Source organism: Chrysemys picta, chromosome 6, assembly GCF_011386835.1.
Source record: "Chrysemys picta bellii isolate R12L10 chromosome 6, ASM1138683v2, whole genome shotgun sequence".
In the NCBI taxonomy this organism is placed as follows: domain Eukaryota; kingdom Metazoa; phylum Chordata; order Testudines; family Emydidae; genus Chrysemys; species Chrysemys picta.
In genome coordinates, this window is record NC_088796.1 from 95,496,175 (window position 1) to 95,520,186 (window position 24,012).

The window sequence follows — 24,012 nt, forward strand, 5'->3', positions numbered from 1 at the left end:
CTGTTTCTTGTCACCATTGTATTTAAAGGATGAGAGATATTTTTGATTAAATGATTTTATTTCATGGTTTTACTGGCTTTGACATAAATTTCCACAACGCCTCAAGGGTCTCTCTTTTTGCACTGTAGCATACATAGTCTTATTAGCAACTCAGGTGGAATAAAACCGCTCAGCTTCCGTTTATGGTGCTGTGGCCTGAACTGCTCACATGGCACCCTCTTGAACAAAGAAATAACCCCACAGAACAATATTAAATCTTATGCTGTTAATCAAAATCATTAACATGTTAAATGGTATTACAACTGTACCCTCCTGCTTCAAATACTTCTGTTAAGAGCAACATTTTACAATTCTTGCCCCAAAAAAGTGTCATTGTTTTATATTAGACTTTTTTTGATGGAAGTAGTAACTGCTATTTTATCTTTTTTATTTTTACTTCTAAACTTCTCTTACAAATACACATGCAAATAAGATGCTTCATGGGGAGTCAGCAAAGAGGAGAGCTGCAATTTTATTACATTTGCAATTTTTGTATATGTATTGTACAACGCTATAGTGTTCTGTGCAATATACAAAGAATATTGCAAGGTGCTGTGCTTCCTCAATTCCTATTGGCTAATAATATGTTATCCTAATACTAAGTTATCACATAGTTTTAAAGGACTTTAATCTAGACTCTTTTACTTTACATTCACAATCATTGAATGCGAGTGTCTTATTATGTACTATACAGGAAACTGATGCAGACTCCCCCCTCCCCCCCCCACACACTTCTTTAACTTTATTTTTCTATTTGCCAGAATACATTTGCTTCTGCATCATTTTCAAGCAAATGGTCACTGCTGCTAAGAATTACATCCATAACGTAGGCTTTGCTACTGCTTATCGATTTCTCACTGATATTTATATAGTCAAAAAATGAACACCTATACCTTTGCAGTGTAATTACCCATGCTTAAAAGGACTTATCTATATAAAACACTGGATTTTGCTCATTCAGGAGAACTGATTCAATTGAATCAGCTCAAAGCTCACCAAATACGAGTATCCCCAGCTGCCATATCACCTCAGAGCCTAGTAGCCTCAAGTTTAGGGAAATGGAAAGGTGGTTTAGCAACCTGTGTGCATGTACACACACACACTCCTCTGCCATCCCACTCACTTCTGTTACATGTTCCTTGGCTACAACTGAGTACCAGGAACTTATAATTTTGTATTAAGTACTTCTGTTTGAAAAATTGTAGAGTATTTAAAGTTTGGGATAGCGGATGGGTGGGGGGAATGTGAGTGCATGTTAAAGGTGGCTTAAAGACACCTTTGCAACACCCTTCCTTTTTCCCTCCCATTCTGGGCTTCAGACCTGTCCCCTGTTAAAGCAGCAAGGGAATGTCATGGCCCAAGAATATCCTGGCCATATTTTCTCTCTCTAGCTTCAACCCTATGCCTCATGTCAGATGAGGGGTAGTACAGGAGCCATTATACCTGTTTCTCTACAATGTGGTTCTTGAAACGTGGCCAGCTAAGATGGATTTAGGGCCATTATGTGCTGGTGAAGCAATGCAAAGTGCCCCCAACACAGCTGAAACTCAGAGACAAAATATTTAAAGTCTATTGCAAACTTACTTAACTGACAATTCAGATGAGAAAACAGAACTTTATCAATTCATTATACCAGGTTCTCTATATAGGGATCAGACATACTCTTATGCAATCATCTATATTTCATAGTGTATTATGGGAGCCAGGTTTGTATAATTTTTGGTGCTGCCCGGAACGGGTCCAAGTCCTGCCCCCCACACCTGCCTTGTAAGCTGATTATTTTACACACACACACACACACACACACACACACACACACACACACACACACACACACACACACACATATTTAAAAAAACCCTTTAACCCTAACATCAATTTTAAAATGTTACATTCTGCTTATTGGGTCAGATCCTCAGCTGATGTAAATCAATGGAGCTCCAAAGTCAATGACGCTATGCCAATTTACACCTGTTTAGGATCTGGTTCATTATTCCTATCCATTTATTGATTAGTTTAGCTGAACTCTTCACATTTCTAAATTAACATGTCTAGATGTTGATGTGTCTATGGTACAGCAGATTAAACTGTTTTTTGGTTTTGTTACTTCATTGCTCCAATGTTTCCATTCTCTAACCAGCCCTGAAGAATTTCCCCCTCAAGGAACATCTGTTTCTTAAATCTCCTCTAGACCATAGGGAAGAGGTCTCATCTGTCTAATATACAGGAAAGGTGGTTGTTTTAATAAATGTTTCCATTTTATTTTTGCATGCTCCTGTTATTATGTTCAACACTGTTCATTCCCGTACAGCTGTCCTGTTTAGAAGCACCTTCTAATTTCCAGTGTGCAGTTGGAAATCTGTTAAATGTCATGCAAAGTGACTTTCACCAGGTTTTAAAACACAGTTTAAATTACAGTTTTGGCCCAGTCCCTCTCCCTTTGAGCACAATGGGAAAACTCCCACTATCTACAAACTGAGCACAATCAGGCTCCTCAGCAAGATCTAGGTTTGCAGGTTCCTATTTGTTCTGTGTCTACCTCTCAGCTGCTCTCATTTTAATCCCCAAGCCTCCCATGTTCCACACAGATTTCATGTCCCTGGGTGCGGGGCTGGCAGTGGAGCCCCGGGCAGCAATCGGGACCCTGGGTGCAGGGCTGGCAGCAGAGCCCCAGGACCCCGGTCACAGGGCCGGCATCAGAGCCCCAAACATTGGTGGAGCTGGGCCCAAGTTCCTGAATATTGGTGGAGCACAGACACCACGGACCCATACAACTCACTGCCTATGTAGTGTACACAACTGCACACAAATCCCTGAAGGGTGACTAGTTTTCTATGGATGAATTTAAAAGCGAATAATTACATTGAATGACCTTCTACGTGCTCATATTTTAAGCAGTCCTGTCATTCTTTCCTAGAATGCACCAAACCCAGGTAGAGATTTCTGATGGAAGTGTAGGTGACAGCTCATTCTCTGTAACAATTTCAGTTAGTAAACAGTCGGATGTAAGCACAGACTACCAATGTAAATCATTACACACTCTTTATTGCCAGCACTGTGCATATTATCTGGTCATCTTCTTCACTCAATATAACATTTCATAAGTGACAGTGTATGCATACCAGACTTATTCTGAGATCCTCTGTTTTTCATCTGGGATCTGGTATAAACACTCTCTTGTTTTGCTGCAGTCTGGATGGTAGATGCACTAAAACAGTCTGTTACAGCATAACAATTCAGAGCAACCCTTCTCTCCTAAGCAGTTAAATGGCAAGAGAAATGAGTGTGTCAAATCAGGTTACAAAAGATGGTACAGTATTAAGAAATGTTAATCTTCACACTTACCTATCCTGGTACATCTCTAGACATTTGGCACAACTTTCCAGTCATTTTAAAGAATTATATATCATAATATGGTCTGCACTTTTGATGCTTAAGAGTTTAACATGGTCACAGATGATGATCTCAATAGCTAATAGCGCAGCCAAGCCAACCCATTTACAACTACATTAACAAAAAAGATATCTTAGGGTTATCTCCCCTGAATTACAGGATGACCCTTTGGTGACTTAGTCAATAGGTGAAATTGTAATTGCTTTTTCCTCTCTTACACGCACTTTCTTACTTTATCAGTAGAGGCTTCCGAAGCAGACAGCTGGTGTAGCACAATCATTTACTGTTTCCCAGAGAATATATTTTATTCTACATTAAGTACTCCAGAAGTAAATTATTTATTCAATTCACTATATTTTTCTTGGATACAAAGAGAATAAACTAACTTCAAATTAATGGGCATTCCCTGGTAATCAAACAATAAGGGAATTCCAGAACATAATTTAAATCTGCTGAACAAAATCCATGAGAAGTTTAGCTGATGGTGTCCTTCAAGTGTTTATAATGAAGCACAATATCTGTTTTCACTTTTCTTCCTTTAGATGCCTTTTTATTCAATATATTAATATTAACCATATTTTTATAGCTTCCCACCCAAGCTAATGGGAGTTTTGCCAATGAATTCAGGATTTCACCCAATGCAAATCTTTTTTGTACTTTAAAAGACACCATGCCATATTCCAACACGCTCTTTTTTCCCCAGCCTCTTAAGTGGGTCCCCTCTCAGTTACCTTACATACATTTTCCTGTGTAGTGCAACTTTAAAATATGTTAACTGGTTTCTATTTTGATCAGAAATTAGTGTCTGATCCCTTTAAGTCAGCAAAAAGCATTCAATGGACAGCACATTGCAATCACCAAGATGAATCAGATTGTCTCCAAACTGAGTAGGTTTCTTATGTAGTTAAATGATATAGTCAAATGGACACTTGCCACTGAACCATGTGGTTAAGAAATATCTAATTTATTTTCTCCATTGTTTCTTCTGACAAACCTAGAGCTATATGTTCATAGAAAGTAAATTCCAGACTCGTAAAATCATTCCAGTAGCCCTATTGTTCAGAAGTAGGTGAAGTATCATTGCTTAAAAGTTACGCAAAGGTTGATACACAGTATTTCCATATGAGCATGTCTCTAAATCAGTAACACTGACCTTACTGAACATCAAACTGATTTTCCTTTGTACCCCCGTACTATCCAAGGCCTGCCCTGGATTTTCTATGCATTATTCCATCTCCTACCTCCATGGTATGTGTCATCTTCATATCTGTCCTAGCCAGAGGTTTAACATCTGCAGACTCTCCTAGAGGCATATGGTCTTTAAAGTGAAGCCTTGATAGTGATGTTATAGATCAATTTTTCATCAACACACAGACCTGCTCAGAAATATCTATTTACTCTAAATCCTTCCACCTTTATTTTCCCTGCTGGTGCATTCATTGCCAAGCATCTCCTCTTCAGCCAATACACTGAGTTAAATGGAATTTATTTCCCCAAGTCTTCTCAAAATAGAACAGCTTTTAAATGCATGATACTTGAATGAATTGAGACTGCATACATATATGAAATTCCTTGCACAATTAATATTATGCCATTAAAATCAACTCTCCTGATTTACAGATTCAAAGAAAAATCAATATAACAAGGTCCTGTCCCAACATGCAAACAAGCAAACAGAGCTAAAGCAGAGAAATTGAAGCTAAACTGTCACAGATGGAAAGCCCTCTTTGGAAGATAGCTCTTCTCTTTTCTATGATCATCTCGGGGGAAATGACAGTTTTCTCTACAACACAAAATTGTTCTGTCTACATAAGGATTTCCAAGCAATGCTCATCTTAGTATTCTAACTTTATATTTGAAGCAGTGACATTGTGTGCTTGTGTAGCATGTAAAAAAGCCACATAGTATTTGCTGCAAGAATACTCTATATGTTATAGGGAAAAAAGAAAAATAAAGAAACCCAAAACAATGAAGCACCACTTGTAAAAATGCCCTACTGTAATTTGGTTTAATTCATGCTTCAAATGTAATAGCTTCCTAGTTCTTTAATATTCTGTTTCTCTGTTAGAAAATGAAAAACTAAGAAATTAGGATTATAAAACCATTTCTAAACATGAGGGTATTACTGAAGTAGGTTAAAACAGATATGCATGCCTGGAAGACAAGCATAGGAAATAGAGTTGGATGGTGTCCAGCCTGTCAGCATCTGTGAATGATCCTAGTTTAGCTAAATCAAATCAGGCCACTGTGTCCCGCACTATATCTACTGTCAATCCATGTAACAGAGAAGGCCATGCCAATTCAACACAACACTAGGATAATAAATCTGGGTTACCTGTTGAAGAGCAGAATTATGTTAGTCATTTAAAATCAGTCATTTCAAGTGCATCCCACAGGATTATCAGCACCGAATAGTGTAAAGAGAAGCTATTAGGCAGTCCTGGCTGCTACTATTGTATCTTAAAATTAATAGATCACTACAACTAAAATTGAACTGACAAAGTGAATGGAGAGGACATTATGCTCCTTGTTAAAGAGACTAGTTTAATATAAAGTATATACAGATGAAGATTGGGAGGGGGGTGTAAATTGTTTACTACTGAATACTGCATCACTGGTCACTATGGAAAATTATTCTAAGTCCCTAGAGTTTGTTACTGCTCTTACAGTTTGAGCATATATGTCAGCTTTTGATTTTAAAATGTTTTGTTATTTTGTTCTGATTGTATAAAATAAGGTACAGAGATGAGAATGATCTAGTGTCACTGTAAATTTGTATTCTTTGAAGACTAAATAAAAGACCATACTGTCAGTGATGGGCAACCTGTGGCCCCATGGCCTGTCCGGGTAATCCGCCGGCAGGCTGCGAGATAGTTTGTTTACAATGACCGTCCGCAGGACATGCTGGCCGCCACTTCCTGCAACTCCCATTGGCCGGGAACGTGCCTGCGGACGCTCAATGTAAACAAACTGTCTCGCGGCCTGCCAGCGGATTACCCTGATGGGCTGCATGCGGCCCGCAGGTTGCCCACCACTGCAATTGTATGAAATAGATTTAAATAGAGTTTTGCAACAACAGATAAAATACATAATGATGATAAAATGGATGCTATATGGATAGAAACATCAGTTGTAGCAAAGATAATCCTTTTACTGAGCACACTCATTGTGCAAGAAGCTAATCACATTTAGTAACACAGTATGTTAGGCAAAAGAGAAACTAAATAGAAAGGGCTGGCTGACATCATTATACAGGCAAATTCCCATAGAAGAAACTGAGTAAGGACTTCAGGATCTGACTCTATAAATATAACAGGTGATAAGAATACACTTGTTCTGTGTCCAGCATTTTCACAAATGATATTAACTTTATTTTAAGAGAAATTAGTACAACACAACAAAAATAAAGCTACATAAGTAAATACATACAAGAATAAAGGAAACTATCGCGCCATTTATTTATCGTGACACAGCCACTGCATTACCCTTTAAAAGGATGCTATCAATTTAAAATTTAGGCAATTTAAAAAAAATGAGTTCAAATTAGTTTCAGGTACTACACCTGTCTCTGAATCCCTTTGCCAAAGTTTGCAGATTTATAGTCAGATTCTCCTCTTTAGAGGAAAAAGAAATAGATTCTCTCTCTTTTATTGCTGTGTGAAAGACACAAAATAAGGGAACTGACTGACTAGGGGGAAAAGTGAATTTGTTTATATACAAATTACTGTCAAATGCACTGGAAAAAATTAAGGAAAATTTTCTCAATCTTCTTTCTTAGTTCGAGTAATCTTAGGTGTTCCAATCTAAGCATATTATCTAATTATAACAAGTGAGTTTTGGGGGACAGGGAGCGTGTCTTTGCATGTGTCAATACAGTAGCTAGCACTCTGGGGCCCTGCTCTTGTCTGGATCCTTTGGGGGATACTGCTTTGTAAATATTCTATACTAATGATAAAAATTGGTAAAAGTTTTAGAAGGTGTGATTTTTGAGTTGATGGTGTCCCTTTAAGATGATATTATGTGCACTTTCTTCCATAGCCAGCAGCCAGTGCAGAAAGACTGGGATAGTGTCAAGGCCCCACCTCCTTCCCATCCTCTCTGGTATGCTTAGGGTTCCTATCAGTGCAAAGCCTTTCATAATCCTTGCATACCCCTATGCACAAACACTGGGTTGTCCCTAGCTCCTGTATGTGAACTCTTCCAGTGCTTGTTCACCTGTGTAGGGACTAGCCCTAAAGGGTTCTTGTTGTAGCAAGAAAAAGATTCTAGTTAGCGTGTGCTGTTTAATAAATAATCGATGACATTTACCCTTAAAACATGTGCAGTGATGAAAAACTACACAGAAGGGGCAATGTTTATCTGTCAAAAAGATAACAAAATAATTTTCATGATAATGGGAGTGCTAATAAACCACCACATCGAGGTCTCTCCCCGGGAAATTATAGTCTCCTAAATGAATTTTGATAGTAATGTGTTGCTTATTCTAGCTTGTACTCTTTGTGTAATTGCTTTTCTCATTAAAATAAACACATATGCCCCATTTGTTGTATGAACTACTTCTGTTGCATTTTCATTTACTCATACATATAAATTCGTATTCTGTATCTACTCAACTGTACTGCTCACTGTATTTTCTTCAGCACATACACACCTAGGCTAGGAAAAGCAATTGTTTCTAGGATAGCCCCTTTCTGTCAAATTAAGATCGATCAAATGCCTGCCATGATGCTAGTGTGGTAGTTTGTTCAATGCATATACTGCAATTATTATACATACTGTAGTTCACTGGAAAACTAATAAAAAGTAAGCTATTATATATTTAATAGTGCATTTAAAGATTCTATTTCTAATAAATGACTTCATTTTCACAATGCCAATTAGCCATATGAAATCAATGGGTACATCAAATTTTATATTCAAAGACATTAACTAGAATACTCATATTACAGTTGATTAAATGTTAATTTCAGGGTCAGCCTATGAAACATTAAGGTTACAGATGCATTTGATCAAAAGAGATATTACAGGTGTAAAAGCCAAATAGAATAGTTTCAGATTCCTGATTGATTATTATGGGGTTTAAAACATGCACAGCACGTTAAAACAAATTAAGTGACCAGCTTTCCCAAGAACAAATGACACTTTTCAGCTCAATACAAACTTAATTTTCTTCTGAAGAGTTTGACTTTTGAGATTTTGGTTTTGATATATGCCTCTAGAAGGCTAAATTGGGATGTACTGTACTAGTGGTACTTCAGGGGCGGAAGCAAATATTGGAGTTTCATACCCATCCATCATTTACTATATAGTATAATAATTATTTAGGCAAGTATCTTTAAGACAACTTATGAAAACAAAGCGTAACACTTGGTTGAAAAACAAAGGACTAGCAGAAAATTAGTCAGGCAATCTGCATTATCAATTAGCCATAGGCTGACCACTGACTGGTATGTGTAGCTTTAAAAAACCATAATAATATTTGTTCACTCACACAGGATTGATGTAAGGGTTTGTTCTGTGTGGTACTCTACCCATCGGTGTCCCTGGGGACTAACCAACATCATATAATTAATATCTACTTAGAAGACTTCTCACAGCACACACACACACACACACACACACACTTAAACTGATTTTTTCTTCCCTAGAAGTTCATATTGTTATTTTTTCTAACAAATGGTGAATTGGAGAAGAAACTGAATCAATCATTCCTTATTCCATTCTCACATTGTTAAATGTCTCTCGGACCTCTCTACTTCTGCTAAACATACCATATGCATAAAGACAGAATTTTGTTATCTTTATGCACTAAGATGATAGGAAAAATAATTCAAAGAGAAGTTTCTGGATTCCCTCCAGTAACAAAATCTGAAACACTCTGAACAGAGGATGAAAATAAGTGTTTTATATTAAAATGACCAGTTTACAATACCTTAAGAAGTCTGACGGATGGGAGAAAAGCAGCATGGCATAGCTTCCGAATGGTCCAGTTTAGTGGTCGGGGAGCATCAGTTTGACTCATGACCCTCTAAAAATTCCACTGGAAAATGATCTGCAAACCTTATAACGCCTACAAAACAAATGGTCCTCCACAGTTTTGACATCCCATTTTCATCATGTCCACACCTGCAATTCCGTAGGACAGATGCTTCCTGGAACTTGGTTGGAAGGCTGGCAAAGTGGATTTGCTTTAGCCACTGATCCTCCTTAAGAAAGCAACCTCCTGTCTTGGAGCAGTAGTGCTCATGCATACCAAATGTGGCTGAATGGAAGCAATCAGCCTGCTGCTCAGGGGAGGGCTGCACCGTTTTAAAGGAAAGGGAAAGCCTGCACGAAAAAACCTGCAGTAAGAACTGCTTGTTCTCTTTCTCACACTGTTCAGAGTACAGGCAGGTTAGACATTCTGAGGGAATCCGAGCCATTTGCTTTTCCTCAGATTTTTTTTCTGTGTGTGTGTGCGTGTGTGTGTGTGAGAGACAGCAGAATTCAATGAAAGAATATAAATAAAGCAAGCGATAGGGTACTTCCACTTTCCTTCACAAAGCATTGTGAGGAGAGATAAACCAGCATGAGGGGAGGGGCCGACATTCAGATAGAAGAGAGATAGCTCTGCCTGATAAGAAAAAAACTACTTCTTCCTTGATTTACCTGGCATAATGAATTGAGAGAGATTGTGAAACATAAATTTTATTGCCCTGTCATATTGCAGAAAATTATCAGCAAATGAGTGGGATTATGTCCTGATATAATGCACTTTTTAAAAATTAAGGGTCTGTTGAGAGATAAGTCCTCTGAGGAAAATACTTAAGGGCACAGGTAGGCAGACTGCAGGCCAAATCCAGACCACCAGATACTTTTGAACAGACCCACAAAATCTTTTTACTTATTATCATCATTTTTTATTTTCTTCTCTGGAGTCAGCACCTTGAGTATACCTTGACCAATACATTTGGACCTTGACAAAAAATAATTGACTACCCATAAGGGTATTTTGCTTTTACTTTATAATTTACAGATACAAGAGGTGTATAATGCTGGAACACTTATAGTAAGGTAGAATCCCATTTGAGATAATTCATGGTTTGCCCAATTAACAACACTTAAAATGTGCTTTAGCTTTTGTAATACAGAAGGTGAAGTACCCTTTATTTTATTTTATTTTTTTATTTTATTTTAACAAAGGTTACATTGGTGACTAGTTAAAATGATAAAGGTTTACAGCAATTTGGGCTCTGGCAGTTGGAATTTTCCACTGTGATAGGACTAACCAGTTACTTTTAATCAGAATATGGAAGGGGATAATCAGCCCCTTTTTAACAGCAACATTTTCACTCTCTCCTTTCCTAAGGCTCTCAGTAGATCAAATTTATTCAATTTGGGGACATTTGGCAAACTTAAGGCATGTTCATGTTCCATTTTACACATCTCTCTCCTTATTAAGGACATTGTTTCTCTATTCAGAATTATCTCAACCTATCATTCCCATATTCCACAGCTAAAGCTGACAAAGTCTCCAAAAGAGAGAAACAAGAAAAAGGAACAAAAATATTGTAATGACCTCTTAAGGATTTGGCACAGTTCGATTAACATTGTTTTTGTGAGGCTGTGCTAATAGGCACATTTTATTGCTTTCTATTTTATACGTATCTATATGTCTATAATGGTTTATAATGGGTTCCTATGAGTCACACTAATAAGAGAGAACCAATATTTGTGGTCCCAAATCATAGTCTTAAATGGGCAAGCCTTTGAGAGAGTTGGAAACTCAGGACCTGATCCAAAGCCAAATGAAGACAATGGGAATCTTTCCACTGAGTTCCATGGTATTTGAATCAGCCTCCCAATGAGCATCCTATGAATTATCCTCTCTAAGACATGATGCAAGGATATAGTTTACCCCACCCTCCCTCTTTTGTGGAGGCATGGACGGCCCTCACACTGTGTATGTCTCAAGATCCCTCCGTAAAGCCTACAAATCTGGGGACATCTGTAGAAAACTGGTGCCCTGATGCAGAAGCCAAGTACCTCTATGCTCCTTCCTGACCCCCTCCCCAGCCCTTCATATCGGTATGTCTCCCTGAGGAGTTGAGCCCCAGTTGGTTTTCTAACTGTGCACCAACTAAAAACTCACATTCAGGGGGAAGTTGAGAGCAGATTGAGAAATGGAATAAGACAAGGCTTGCGGAAAAATTATTCAGCAGAACAGCTCTGCCCAGATCTCACCCATAATCCTAAATCTGCAGTCCTAAATGTGCAGAGATTGATGAGTTTCTGAGAGGTTGAAGGGCTATCAAGATGACGGACCTGAAGCTCAAACGTCCTTCCTCCTGACAAAATTTGGGCCAAAGCATCTGACTTTTGCTTTTTCTTTATCCCCTCCACAGTGGGAAAAGGAAAAGGGTGTGATCAAGCCCCTTTGCCCATGTCGCACAGGTTTAAATGCTCACGCACTTTACTTTTTCAGTTGAACTGTAAACATATATAAAAAGTAGTGAAAATCTACCACTGATGAGTTACAATAACATTTCCTGACACTCTTATAAGGGCTCAATGAAAGAGGCACAGGGGAAACCAAGCAGAAAGAACATATCTAAATCTTGACATTAAATACCATGGTACTTAAATGGAGCACAGAATGATCCTTTTGTCTGCGTTAGGAAAGTAGTAGTAGATAAGTGCCGTTGAATGGTTAAACTGAGGGATGAGGAGTTTGCCCTGGAAAGAAAGTAGAAAAACTGCAGCCTTAAATAACCCATCTTTTTCTCCAAAAGGCTGCAGGGATGCTGATTGGCAAGACATGTTCACCATCACCACCGTAAACCCTCCCCACATCTGCTTTTTCATTGGGCACCTGGTGAAAAATAAAATGGACAGATTGCATTAGAGATAGGGAAACTGGAAAAATGGTAGAATGCTGCCTCTCTCTTCACTGTGTAAGAAAGTAGGATAACAAACCTCTAAGGAGGTTATGGAGCAGAAGACACAATAAAAATATAACAGATTGTTTTAATAAACTAAAAATAGTAAGTCCAATGCATCTTAGCTTCCACTGCATTTTAAATGCTTGAGACAGAGCTCTACAAATGCCCCTCTGATACACACAGCAACTTAGAAGCCATCGCTTTTATATAGTGCAGTGTTTAGTATGAATCCATTTGTTTTCATGGGCCTGCTTCTTTAGCACCTGGCCTCTTGTCTAGTCATTTAGACCTGAGAGAGAGAGAGAGAGAGAGAGAGAGAGGATGGTGAAGTGAATAGGGCACAGGAATGGAACTCAAGAGATCTAGAGTCAGCTTCTGGTTCTATGGTAGACTCTCTGTGTGACCTTGAGCAAATCATTTAAGTCTGCTCTATGGCTCAGTTCCCCAACTGCAACATGGGGATAGGACTTCCCCTATCTCACGGGTTACTGTGAGGATAAATAGATTAGTGACTGTGAGGCACCCAGATATACCAGTGATGTGATGAGGGTCATATAAATAGACTGATAGCTAACATTCTAATTGGTAGCAACTAACTCACACCTTGAATAGCTGTAAGTAATCTAAGGGGGTGGCAGTGAACAATCAAGCTCCAAAGGCATGATTTTCAGAGGTGTTGAGGAGAGCTGGTTGAAAAATGGGACACCATTTTCATGAAAGGTCTCATGATTTTTGATCCTTTTTTGGTCAAAACTGTAATGAAAAATTGTCAAATTGAAGATTTTCAACCAGCTGTACTGCTGCGTGCCTGCAGCTCTCATTGAATTCTGTTGTAACTGTGGGTGATCAGTTCTTTTGAAAACCAGGCTCCTTGTCTCTACATCAGAAGATTATGGAGGTGCAACAATCATGTCAGATGTTATTCTCCTATTAAATGCTGTTATAACATAGCAACACTAAATGTTAAATTTGCCATTGTTCAGATTAGAGCATTCTCCCTTTCAGACACATTCACTGCACTACTATTGCAGTGAGATCTATTACTTTGTCAATTGCCAGGTAAAAATCATAACAATTTAAGGCAAGTTCTGTTGCTGCCAAGTGACAAGAAAGATCGCCATGTTACCTAAAGAAAGTATTTTTAAAAGCTCTTCTATGTCAGTTTCCATAATCTCACATAACAATCCCGTGTTCATAAACATCTACTATAGCACATATCCCTAGGTACAATACATGAAAGCAGCACATATAAGAATACTAAAAAATGAAAGAATGGTTGACGATCCATAAAATCCAAACTGGTTACAGTATATTAGTTGTGGCCAACCATTTTAGCCTGGGGGCAAATATATATACCAACAAGATCAAAGGGCTGCTGCTAACAAATATTTAAGAGCAAACTGTCCTGTTTCTTGTTCCCTTGGCATCACTCAGTCATCACAAATAGAATGGAAGCCAGTAGCATGTCCCCTGCTTGAGATTCCCCTCTTATTTTTTGCACTGAGGGTTTCCAGTAGGTCCAGTCACAGATCTGGACCCTTGTGCTAGGCTCTGTACAAACACAAAACAAAGACTGTCCCTACCTTAAAGAGTTTACAATCCAAGTACAAGATGAGAGACAACAGGTGGATGCAGACAGACAGACAGGAGAGCAAAAGGACATGTGACAGTACTGGTCAGCATGATAGGCAGCTGTCTCTGCACACCAGCTGCCTCACCATTATCAAGTATCAGAGGGGTAGCCGTGTTAGTCTGAATCTGTAAAAAGCAACAGAGGGTCCTGTGGCACCTTTGAGACTAACAGAAGTACTGGGAGCATAAGCTTTCGTGGGTAAGAACCTCACTTCTTCAGATGCAAGTAATGGAAATCTCCAGAGGCAGGTATAGATCAGTGTGGAGATAACGAGGTTAGTTCAATCAGGGAGGGTGAGGTGCTCTGCTAGCAGTTGAGGTGTGAACACCAAGGGAGGAGAAACTGTTTCTGTAGCTGGATAGCCATTCACAGTCTTTGTTTAATCCTGATCTGATGGTGTCAAATTTGCAAATGAACTGGAGCTCAGCAGTTTCTCTTTGGAGTCTGGTCCTGAAGTTTTTTTGCTGTAAGATGGCTACCTTTACATCTGCTATTGTGTGGCCAGGGAGGTTGAAGTGTTCTCCTACAGGTTTTTGTATATTGCCATTCCTGATATCTGACTTGTGTCCATTTATCCTCTTGCGTAGTGACTGTCCAGTTTGGCCAATGTACATAGCAGAGGGGCATTGCTGGCATATGATGGCATATATAACATTGGTGGACGTGCAGGTGAATGAGCCGGTGATGTTGTAGCTGATCTGGTTAGGTCCAGTGATGGTGTTGCTGGTGTAGATATGTGGGCAGAGTTGGCATCGAGGTTTGTTGCATGGGTTGGTTCCTGAGTTAGAGTTGTTATGGTGCGGTGCGTGGTTGCTGGTGAGAATATGCTTGAGGTTGGCAGGTTGTCTGTGGGCGAGGATTGGCCTGCCTCCCAAGGTCTGTGAAAGTGAGGGATCATTGTCCAGGATGGGTTGTAGATCACTGATGATGCGTTGGAGAGGTTTAAGCTGAGGACTGTAGGTGATGGCCAGTGGAGTTCTGTTGGTTTCCCTTCTGGGCCTGTCTTGTAGCAGGAGGCTTCTGGGTACACGTCTGGCTCTGTTGATTTGTTTCTTTATTTCCTTGTGTGGGTATCGTAGTTTTGAGAATGCTTGGTGAAGATCTTGTAGGTGTTGGTCTCTGTCTGAGGGGTTGGAGCAGATGCGATTGCTCCAAGATCTGGACCTATACATAGAATGCTTCCGCCGACGTGCACAGGCAGAAATTGTGGAAAAACAACATCGCTTGACTCATAACCTAAGTCGTGCAGAACGCAATGCCATCCACAGCCTCAGAAACCACCCTGACATTATCATCAAAGAGGCTGATAAAGGAGGTGCTGTTGTCATCATGAACAGGTCTGACTACCAGAAGGAGGCCGCCAGACAACTCTCCAATACCAAATTCTACAGGCCGCGTTCCTCAGATCCCACTGAGGAATACACTAAGAAACTGCACCATCTACTCAGGACACTCCCTACACTAACACAGGAACAAATCAACATACCCTTAGAGCCCCGACCGGGGTTATTCTATCTACTACCTAAGATCCACAAACCTGGAAATCCTGGACGCCCCATCATCTCGGGCATTGGCACTCTCACTGAAGGACTGTCTGGATATGTGGACTCCCTACTCAGACCCTACGCCACCAGCACTCCCAGCTATCTCCGTGACACCACAGATTTCCTGAGAAAACTACAATGCATTGGTGACCTCCCAGAAAACACCATCCTAGCCACCATGGATGTAGAGGCTCTCTACACAAACATCCCACATACAGATGGAATACAAGCTGTCAGGAACAGTATCCCTGATGATGACACAGCACAACTTATTGCTGAGCTCTGTGACTTTATCCTCACGCACAATTATTTCAAATTTGGTGACAACATATACCTCCAGACCAGTGGCACCGCTATGGGCACCCCCATGGCCCCACAATATGCCAACATTTTTATGGCTGACCTGGAACAACGCTTCCTCAGCTCTCGTCCACTCATGCCCCTTCTCTACCTACGCTATATTGATGACATCTTCATCATCTGGACCCATGGGAAGGAGACCCTGGAAGAATTCCACCATGCTTTCAACAGCTTCCACCCCACCATCAACCTCAGCCTGGACCAATCTACACGGGAGGTCCACTTCCTGGACACCACCGTACAAATAAGCGATGGCCACATTAACACCACCCTATACCGAAAACCCACCGACCGCTACGCCTACCTTCATGCCTCCAGCTTCCACCCCGGTCACACCACACGATCCATCGTCTACAGCCAAGCACTGAGGTACAATCGCATCTGCTCCAACCCCTCAGACAGAGACCAACACCTACAAGATCTTCACCAAGCATTCTCAAAACTACGATACCCACACAAGGAAATAAAAAAACAAATCAACAGAGCCAGACGTGTACCCAGAAGCCTCCTGCTACAAGACAGGCCCAGAAGGGAAACCAACAGAACTCCACTGGCCATCACCTACAGTCCTCAGCTTAAACCTCTCCAACGCACCATCAGTGATCTACAACCCATCCTGGACAATGATCCCTCACTTTCACAGACCTTGGGAGGCAGGCCAATCCTCGCCCACAGACAACCTGCCAACCTTAAGCATATTCTCACCAGCAACCACGCACCGCACCATAACAACTCTAACTCAGGAACCAACCCATGCAACAAACCTCGATGCCAACTCTGCCCACATATCTACACCAGCAACACCATCACTGGACCTAACCAGATCAGCTACAACATCACCGGCTCATTCACCTGCACGTCCACCAATGTTATATATGCCATCATATGCCAGCAATGTCCCTCTGCTATGTACATTGGCCAAACTGGACAGTCACTACGCAAGAGGATAAATGGACACAAGTCAGATATCAGGAATGGCAATATACAAAAACCTGTAGGAGAACACTTCAACCTCCCTGGCCACACAATAGCAGATGTAAAGGTAGCCATCTTACAGCAAAAAAACTTCAGGACCAGACTCCAAAGAGAAACTGCTGAGCTCCAGTTCATTTGCAAATTTGACACCATCAGATCAGGATTAAACAAAGACTGTGAATGGCTATCCAACTACAGAAACAGTTTCTCCTCCCTTGGTGTTCACACCTCAACTGCTAGCAGAGCACCTCACCCTCCCTGATTGAACTAACCTCGTTATCTCCACACTGATCTATACCTGCCTCTGGAGATTTCCATTACTTGCATCTGAAGAAGTGAGGTTCTTACCCACGAAAGCTTATGCTCCCAGTACTTCTGTTAGTCTCAAAGGTGCCACAGGACCCTCTGTTGCTTTTTACCATTATCAAGTTCTCTCTAAGCATGGGAAAATTTCCAGCAGACATCAAGTTAGCATAGCTGGCTCTTACTCCGTGCACCAGGAGCTACATAGAGAGAGGTGTTTATCAGGTGTGATAGATAGCATTGTACTCTGGCTATCTATCCCCAGTTGAAGTATGGTCCCTAGGGAAATGTTTCCAGCTGGTACAAGTCAGAGAGCACTCTACCTGCTGAATCAAAGAAGAGTAACTGGTTGTTGTTTCTGTGCTTCACCTCTTTTCCCCTTCTCCTGAGTTGTCCTGCAGTATCCTTTGCTAATGGGCACTCCCGTAAGCTCAGGCAGAATCATCCAAGCACCTATCCTATCCTGCTCTCCCTGGGGCTCTCATAGTCCAACAGACAAGCAGACAATCCAAGCAACTCACTTCTCCTTGTAATGCAGCACATGGTCAGCATGGGATCTGCTGAGCAGCAGATACAGAGAAGAGACAACAGCTGCTCAAAGCTTGCAGCTCATAAGAGAGTAACTCCTGAGGCTCCCCTGCCCACCTCCCTTTAGTCACAGGATTGACTCAGAAGCTTGAGTTTAAAAGTCACAGGGTTTGGTTTAGGAAACATTTTCAATTCATAATCAAATACAAGTTTTCTTATTGACAACATTTTCCTCCAGTATTACAGGGTGGTCACCCCTGCAGTATATAAGTAGTAGCTATTGTTCACAAATATGGTATAGTAACCATCTTTGTTCAGTACCTTTAAATTTAAATTCACAAGATTCAGTGCTAGCCATTTTTTCCACTTTGCTTTGCATGTTTTTGCATCCCCAGAAAGTTGTGTTCTAACGAACTGGAAATGTGAACATGCCACAAAACTCATCTGAACTCCCCAAGTTTAATGTGGCATCCATCTTAACACACAAATTGGCCCAGATTTACTTGAAGCTTGTGTAACTCAAGTGCAACTCAGCCTGTGTTTTGGATTTAGAATAAATAATTAATTGAAATTTTGCACAGCTCTTGCTATTAGGTGTTTTTAGAACATGGCTTTGCTGCTTCTTCCTACTGCTACCTTTGCTAAGACGTTTCACAAATTCACTATCCCATACGTGTACGCGCGCGCGCACACACACGGTGGTCATGTTATATTAAGACTACATAAAGTGTTGATAAATGATTGATGTTACAAACATGTTCTAAATCTAGACATTAATATAATGTATTATAGAGTGTTACAAGCATATACAAATAAATGGTTACATATGACCACGGTTATAGACAACCTATTGAGCAACTTGATTTTAACAATCTCTAACAATTGATTAACGGTTTATGAAAATATCTATTAACTATTTATAAAATGTACTCTTAATATAATTTGAACAAAAATGTTTAGGCTCTTTGCTGTTTCCTTGTTAACTATATATTACTGAGTGCTGTTGTTAACATTAATAATTTGAATATTTCTATTGTATGCCTATCCTTTTAGTGTATTGAAAAGCTCGTCATATGTCCTCCTAATACTTACTCTTCTAAATACACAGTCAGTTCCAGTTTTCCCTCAAAAGTCACTTTTCTAAGCTTCTAACATTCTTTTTGCCCTTCCCTCTCAACTAGATTTCCTTTCCATTATTGATACTAAGTAGCCATGAATCTAAGTCCTTACCCAAATACTACAGTATTTTTCTGACTTTTGTTGTGTACAGTCATGTGACATTTTCATATTTCTTGTCTGTTACATTTTGTATTCTCAGGCAATTACATGCTCTCATTTTTATTATTTAGTACTTTGTATTTACTTGTCCCATTTCATCTAAATATTGAAATGTTCTTTATCACTTAATTAAGTCACAAAGTTCCCCAGTGAATCATTTATGTTAGGTCATCTAGTACCTAATTTCTGAGATGAGTAAATTGAGAGAGAAAGAGAGAGTCAAAGTGAATTGCCTATATTAACACAGAAAATTAATAAGCAGAGCACGGAATGGAAGCCAGTAAACTTCATTTCCAGTTCCTTGTTCTAACCATCAGGTTACCATGTTTCCCAATAAAAAAAGAATGAACTTTTTTAGTCTCGATGACTTAGGTCACAATAAAGAAAGCAAAACAAATATAAAGTTTGCATACACGAGAGAGAAACACAGGGATTTCCCCTGTGCTGTTATGCATATGAAGTGAGAAACAAAATGGCAATGGCCTTGCACTAGGCAAGCAGCTTCTCTGCATTTAAAGGACAGTGGACAGAGACAGAGAGACAACTTGCTGCAACATATGCTCACTTGCCTCAGTAATTTGAATGTAGACAGTCACATTTAGTTCTAATGGAGTCCTGTGCCACATGACAATGGCAAAGAATTACAAATGCTAATGTTACATTTTCTTCTAACACTGAACAAGGAATTTTAGTAGAATAAGGAAAACAGTAATATCCATCTCTAAAGCTGTTCTGTCTCTCTACTTCCTTGTAGAGATTCTGCCTAGAAATTTACCCAGCTCTGTGCTAACTGACTTCTTGTTTGAGATTTAAACAGTACACATATCCTCACAGTCTCCCTTTATACTGTATCTAGCAGTGCCTGTCCAGGTGGTCATTCGGCACCTGCTCTTTGTCCATAACTGTGCACTCACCATGCTATCTACATCACTTTGTAGACATTTACAACTAGTTTGTCTACTCCTTGACCATGTGGATCAATGTTACATCCTATAGCCCATATCTTTTGCACCATCTCTACCCTCCCCAAGTTGATTAGGGACAACATAATGTGTCTTAACCCAGAATGGTCACCTCAGACATCTTATCTCAGCTGACTATTCTCCTGTTATCACTCAGCCCAGATTCATTTGATTGGAAGGTGGGAGAAGCCTGCTGCTCCCCTTGACTGTCACAATATTCATCTACCGGAGGAAACTCATCTCTGTGAACATCTTGCTGTCTTTAATATTCAGCAGGGCAACCAGCTGACCCAGGAGTGCCTCTAGCTTGTTATTCAGTTAGCTGTGAAACAGAGTTTTTGTGTGTTCCATAAATTAATACTGCCAGAGAATACATATAGCTACGGGTCTGTTCTAGTAAACAAAACGGTCACCAAAGAGAACAAACAAAAAGGAACAACCCTATACTTAAGAGGAAATGCCTGCAGTGATGGATTGCATATAACAAGCAAAAGTAGCCTAGGAGTAGGTGAAGAGAATTTGTCAATATCAGTCTTTCACCTAAAGTTATATTGCTAACAACCAATATAACTACAAGTAGTCTTCAGAAAGATGTTCATATTAATTACAAAGATGTCCTGGAATACTATGTATTAGGAAGCACCACTAAAACCCTTTTTATGGATGTTTCAGATAGATGTCAGTTTTTCACAGATGTCAATGACTGAAAACTAAAATCCACTCAAGAGTTATTGTTACTAACATTCCATCATTATACTTCACGGGCATTTTGAGCACTGGTGACTGTTGTCAGCTAGTGCAAAGAAGCTTGGCCTGTGAAACAGTTGCTCCTCCTAAGCAAGAAGTGGCCCAGCTGTAGCAGCTGATATTTTTTCTTCGCAAAACATCAAAGGACAAAAAGGGAGATTCAGATCAAAAAGCTTATAAACAAAAGGAAAATACGAAAAAATTAGAGTTAACTAAATTATGAAATAAGACCATTGTAATTTAAAGAAATATATACTTTATCTTTTTGAACTGTTATGAAAACTTACTGAGTTCTATGGACTTCAACTTTACATCTGTAACAAATTCCGTATTCAAAATTTTACAATTTTTTACGCACATCCAACACTGATACATGTTCCCCTACATCCTGCACTTGTGCACACAGGAGAAATATATAGGTCTTGTCATTAAAAAAAAACTATAAACACACTTGGATAGTGACACAAATTCTGGATATCATGGAAAACCATAACAAGAAAGTCCTTTTTATACCTTGGAAAATGTTTCTGAAATTACTTTTTCAATCATTATTTGTGTGTATTACAGTAGCAGCTAGGGGACCCAAATCAAAGATCAGCGCCCCTTTAGGCCTAACACCATTCAAATGTGTAGTAAAAAGACAGTCCCTGTACCAGAAAATGAATTATCTATGTTCATACCAAGACACAATAGGCACATGAAACAGAAGAGCTAGGTGGATGGCAACGGGATGAAGCCACAGTAAAGCAAGCATGTTTTTGCATAATAAGCAGTAGTCTCAGCTTGCCACTTGCCTAACCATTGTCAGATGACATGGTTCTGTAGGCATGATGGGAGATGGAGGTACAAGATGAGACCAATTGTGAGCATTGAATTACCAGAAGTCCTCCCAACCCTATACAAAACATCAGTCACATGGAGAACTGGAAACACAGAAATGAACCACACTGCCTTACACCACAGACTATTTCTAATTCCATTTTGTAACCTGGTATAGCATATTGAAAACTGAGTTAAAATGATCAAATATCACTTTACATTTCGGGGGGGGGAGGGGGATTCCTGGTCCCGCTTGCAGGCAAGGGGGCCCCGTAGGGAAGCATGTGATCTGGGTCTTTCAGGAATCAGTCTGCAAAGAGCAAGCCTAAGCACAGTGTGGTGAGTTGTGCCTCTCTGTCTTATGGAACACCTAGTGCTCTCTCTGTTTTTGGTTCTTGTGTGCTGCGATTCTTGATTTTAAGAAATAAAACACTGTGACCTTGCAATTTCTCTGTTTGTGTGCTGTGAATGTAACAGTTGGTACGACGCATAACAAGAATCTCGAAAGATCTGTGCTTGCTTATGTCTGCGTGATTCCCACTGTGACAGTAACACCCTATTTGGAATTGAACAGTGGATCACTAGCATGTCTAATTTTCCAGTAACAACAGCATTTCCTATTAGTAAAGACAAAAGAGGCTCCATTACTGGTGGGTTTTTTTAGGAGAAATTTGCTTTTTAAGGATTTGAAAAATTTTTCTTCTAAAAATCTATATGTAGACAGTATAGCTCAGTTATTTGCAGGACCCAAGCCATGGAAGTCAGGGGATCAGCAATTAAACTCAGAAATGATCTTTTCTACTACAACATGTAAATTTCACATTTTTAAACTTCAATAAAATTGGTTTGTTTTTAAGAGCTATTAGTCATATTCCCAAAGCCTTCTTTTGAAATGTATTACTTATGGGGCCTATTTACTGAGTGCTTCTGTGTGTAATCCTCTGCAATATGTGCAGGGTAGTAATAATTCCATGTTAATATGGTTTAAATTAGAAATTTAACAAAATGTGGTGTAACATTGATTTGCAAAAAACTCTCAAATTATCCTTCTAATTTAGCTTATGGAACAACAATGGTGCTATACTGCTGTTCCTCATAGACTAAATAAATTCATTCATTTAAAACAGTCATGTCACCAACCTTGATGCAAATTAGTCCACACAGTGCTTGTTTGCTTCTCTAATGAGAAGACAGACTGATTGGTTGTAGCAACCAAAATGAAAAAAAAAGAAAGAACGAAAACAGGGCAAAAGAAAAGGAAATTGGTGTAGATCAGTTGGGAAAAAATGTAATTTCGCTTACTCTATTGCTTTTTGTAAACATCCTAAAAATATTATTTCTACTATCTCACTATGTCTAAGTCTTACTGCTGTTATAAAACCTCTCTCTGATGCTGTCTAATACATTTCTTAACTGATCTATTTTATAATAAATATTAACCACTAAACTAATACATAGGTTTACTTGAAAAGTTTCAGAAAATTCATTCTATAATCAAAGAGTAAGTGCTCTAAATTTTGAGATGGATAGTCTATTTTTCCGTACCTAAGATGCTGAATCCCTGCTTTAAGTGCAAAACTCAATTAAATCACAACAGGTGCCTCCATAATTATAGCATTAAAAAAACCTAATAAAATTACTTTCTATCTTATGGAGAAAAATGAGAACATTTGTTGCAGGTTTTATGCCATGACAATCCTATGGGCTTGACCTTGAAACTTCTATTCATAAGAGTAGTCCTTACTGAGTATTTACATTGTAGTCACTGGGGCTGCTCTGTGAGCAAAGAATCCTCGTCTAAGTAGCCTGTAAATTCAAGCCCTACCTCTATTATCACTATGACTCTGAATTTTTAGGGACAAATGAATTCTTATTTCTGTGAATCCCATTTTATATTCTGTTAACAAATGGCCATATAAAGTAAACAATGCATTATGCCTACCAGGACAGATTCCCCCATGAGTCTGAGATTTGGTTCTCTACTTAAATGCGTTTAGCACTACTTAATAACATAGGACAGAATCTCTCTCCTTTGTGATTTATGTGCCCACTTCCAGGAAAATAAACTGATTCGGATGGTTTTGTTGACACCATGCTTTATGCCCCCTATCCTGTTATGCTTAAAGTTCCTGTTGTCAATAGAACATATAGTTTACTTTTTAAATTTAGAGAAAATAGCCCTAGTGATTTTTTAATGGAACAGAGGCTCATTCTTCTGTGTGTGACATTATGCCACAGCCTGCAAATTAATTTGCAATTTTTATTTTGTTTTTGAGAATAACTTAAAATGCTGGGGTGGGGAAGGACGGGAGGAGAGATGGGGAAATGAAGAAAATGATAGTGAATAGATCCTGATGCAATGTATTTGCATAAAAAAGTTTGTTTTTAAAATTACTTCTATATTTAACAAAAAGAACTAGGAGTACTTGTGGCACCTTAGAGACTAACAAATTTATTTGAGCATAAGTTTCATGGGCTAAAACCCACTTCATCGGATGCATGCAGTGGAA

The 24,012-nt window shown here is 39.3% G+C and overlaps 1 protein-coding gene across 12 annotated transcripts in view; it reads right to left on the minus strand.

The window, feature by feature from the left end:
- The window catches only part of TRPM3 (transient receptor potential cation channel subfamily M member 3), a 593,201-nt gene that overhangs the window by 380,169 nt on the left and 189,020 nt on the right, over positions 1-24,012 (minus strand). For 2 of the 12 annotated variants that reach the window (XM_008168508.4, XM_005297760.5), the window contains exon 1: positions 9,365-9,561. The exons of 7 other annotated variants lie outside the window; for them this stretch is intronic. In XM_008168508.4, coding sequence (XP_008166730.1) covers positions 9,365-9,454 — 90 coding nt within the window. In that variant the 5' untranslated portion in view covers positions 9,455-9,561. Of the gene's footprint in view, positions 1-9,364; positions 9,924-24,012 lie in introns of those variants that run through there. 3 more of the 12 variants (XM_005297768.5, XM_005297767.5, XM_042850597.2) reach the window with 3 other exon arrangements.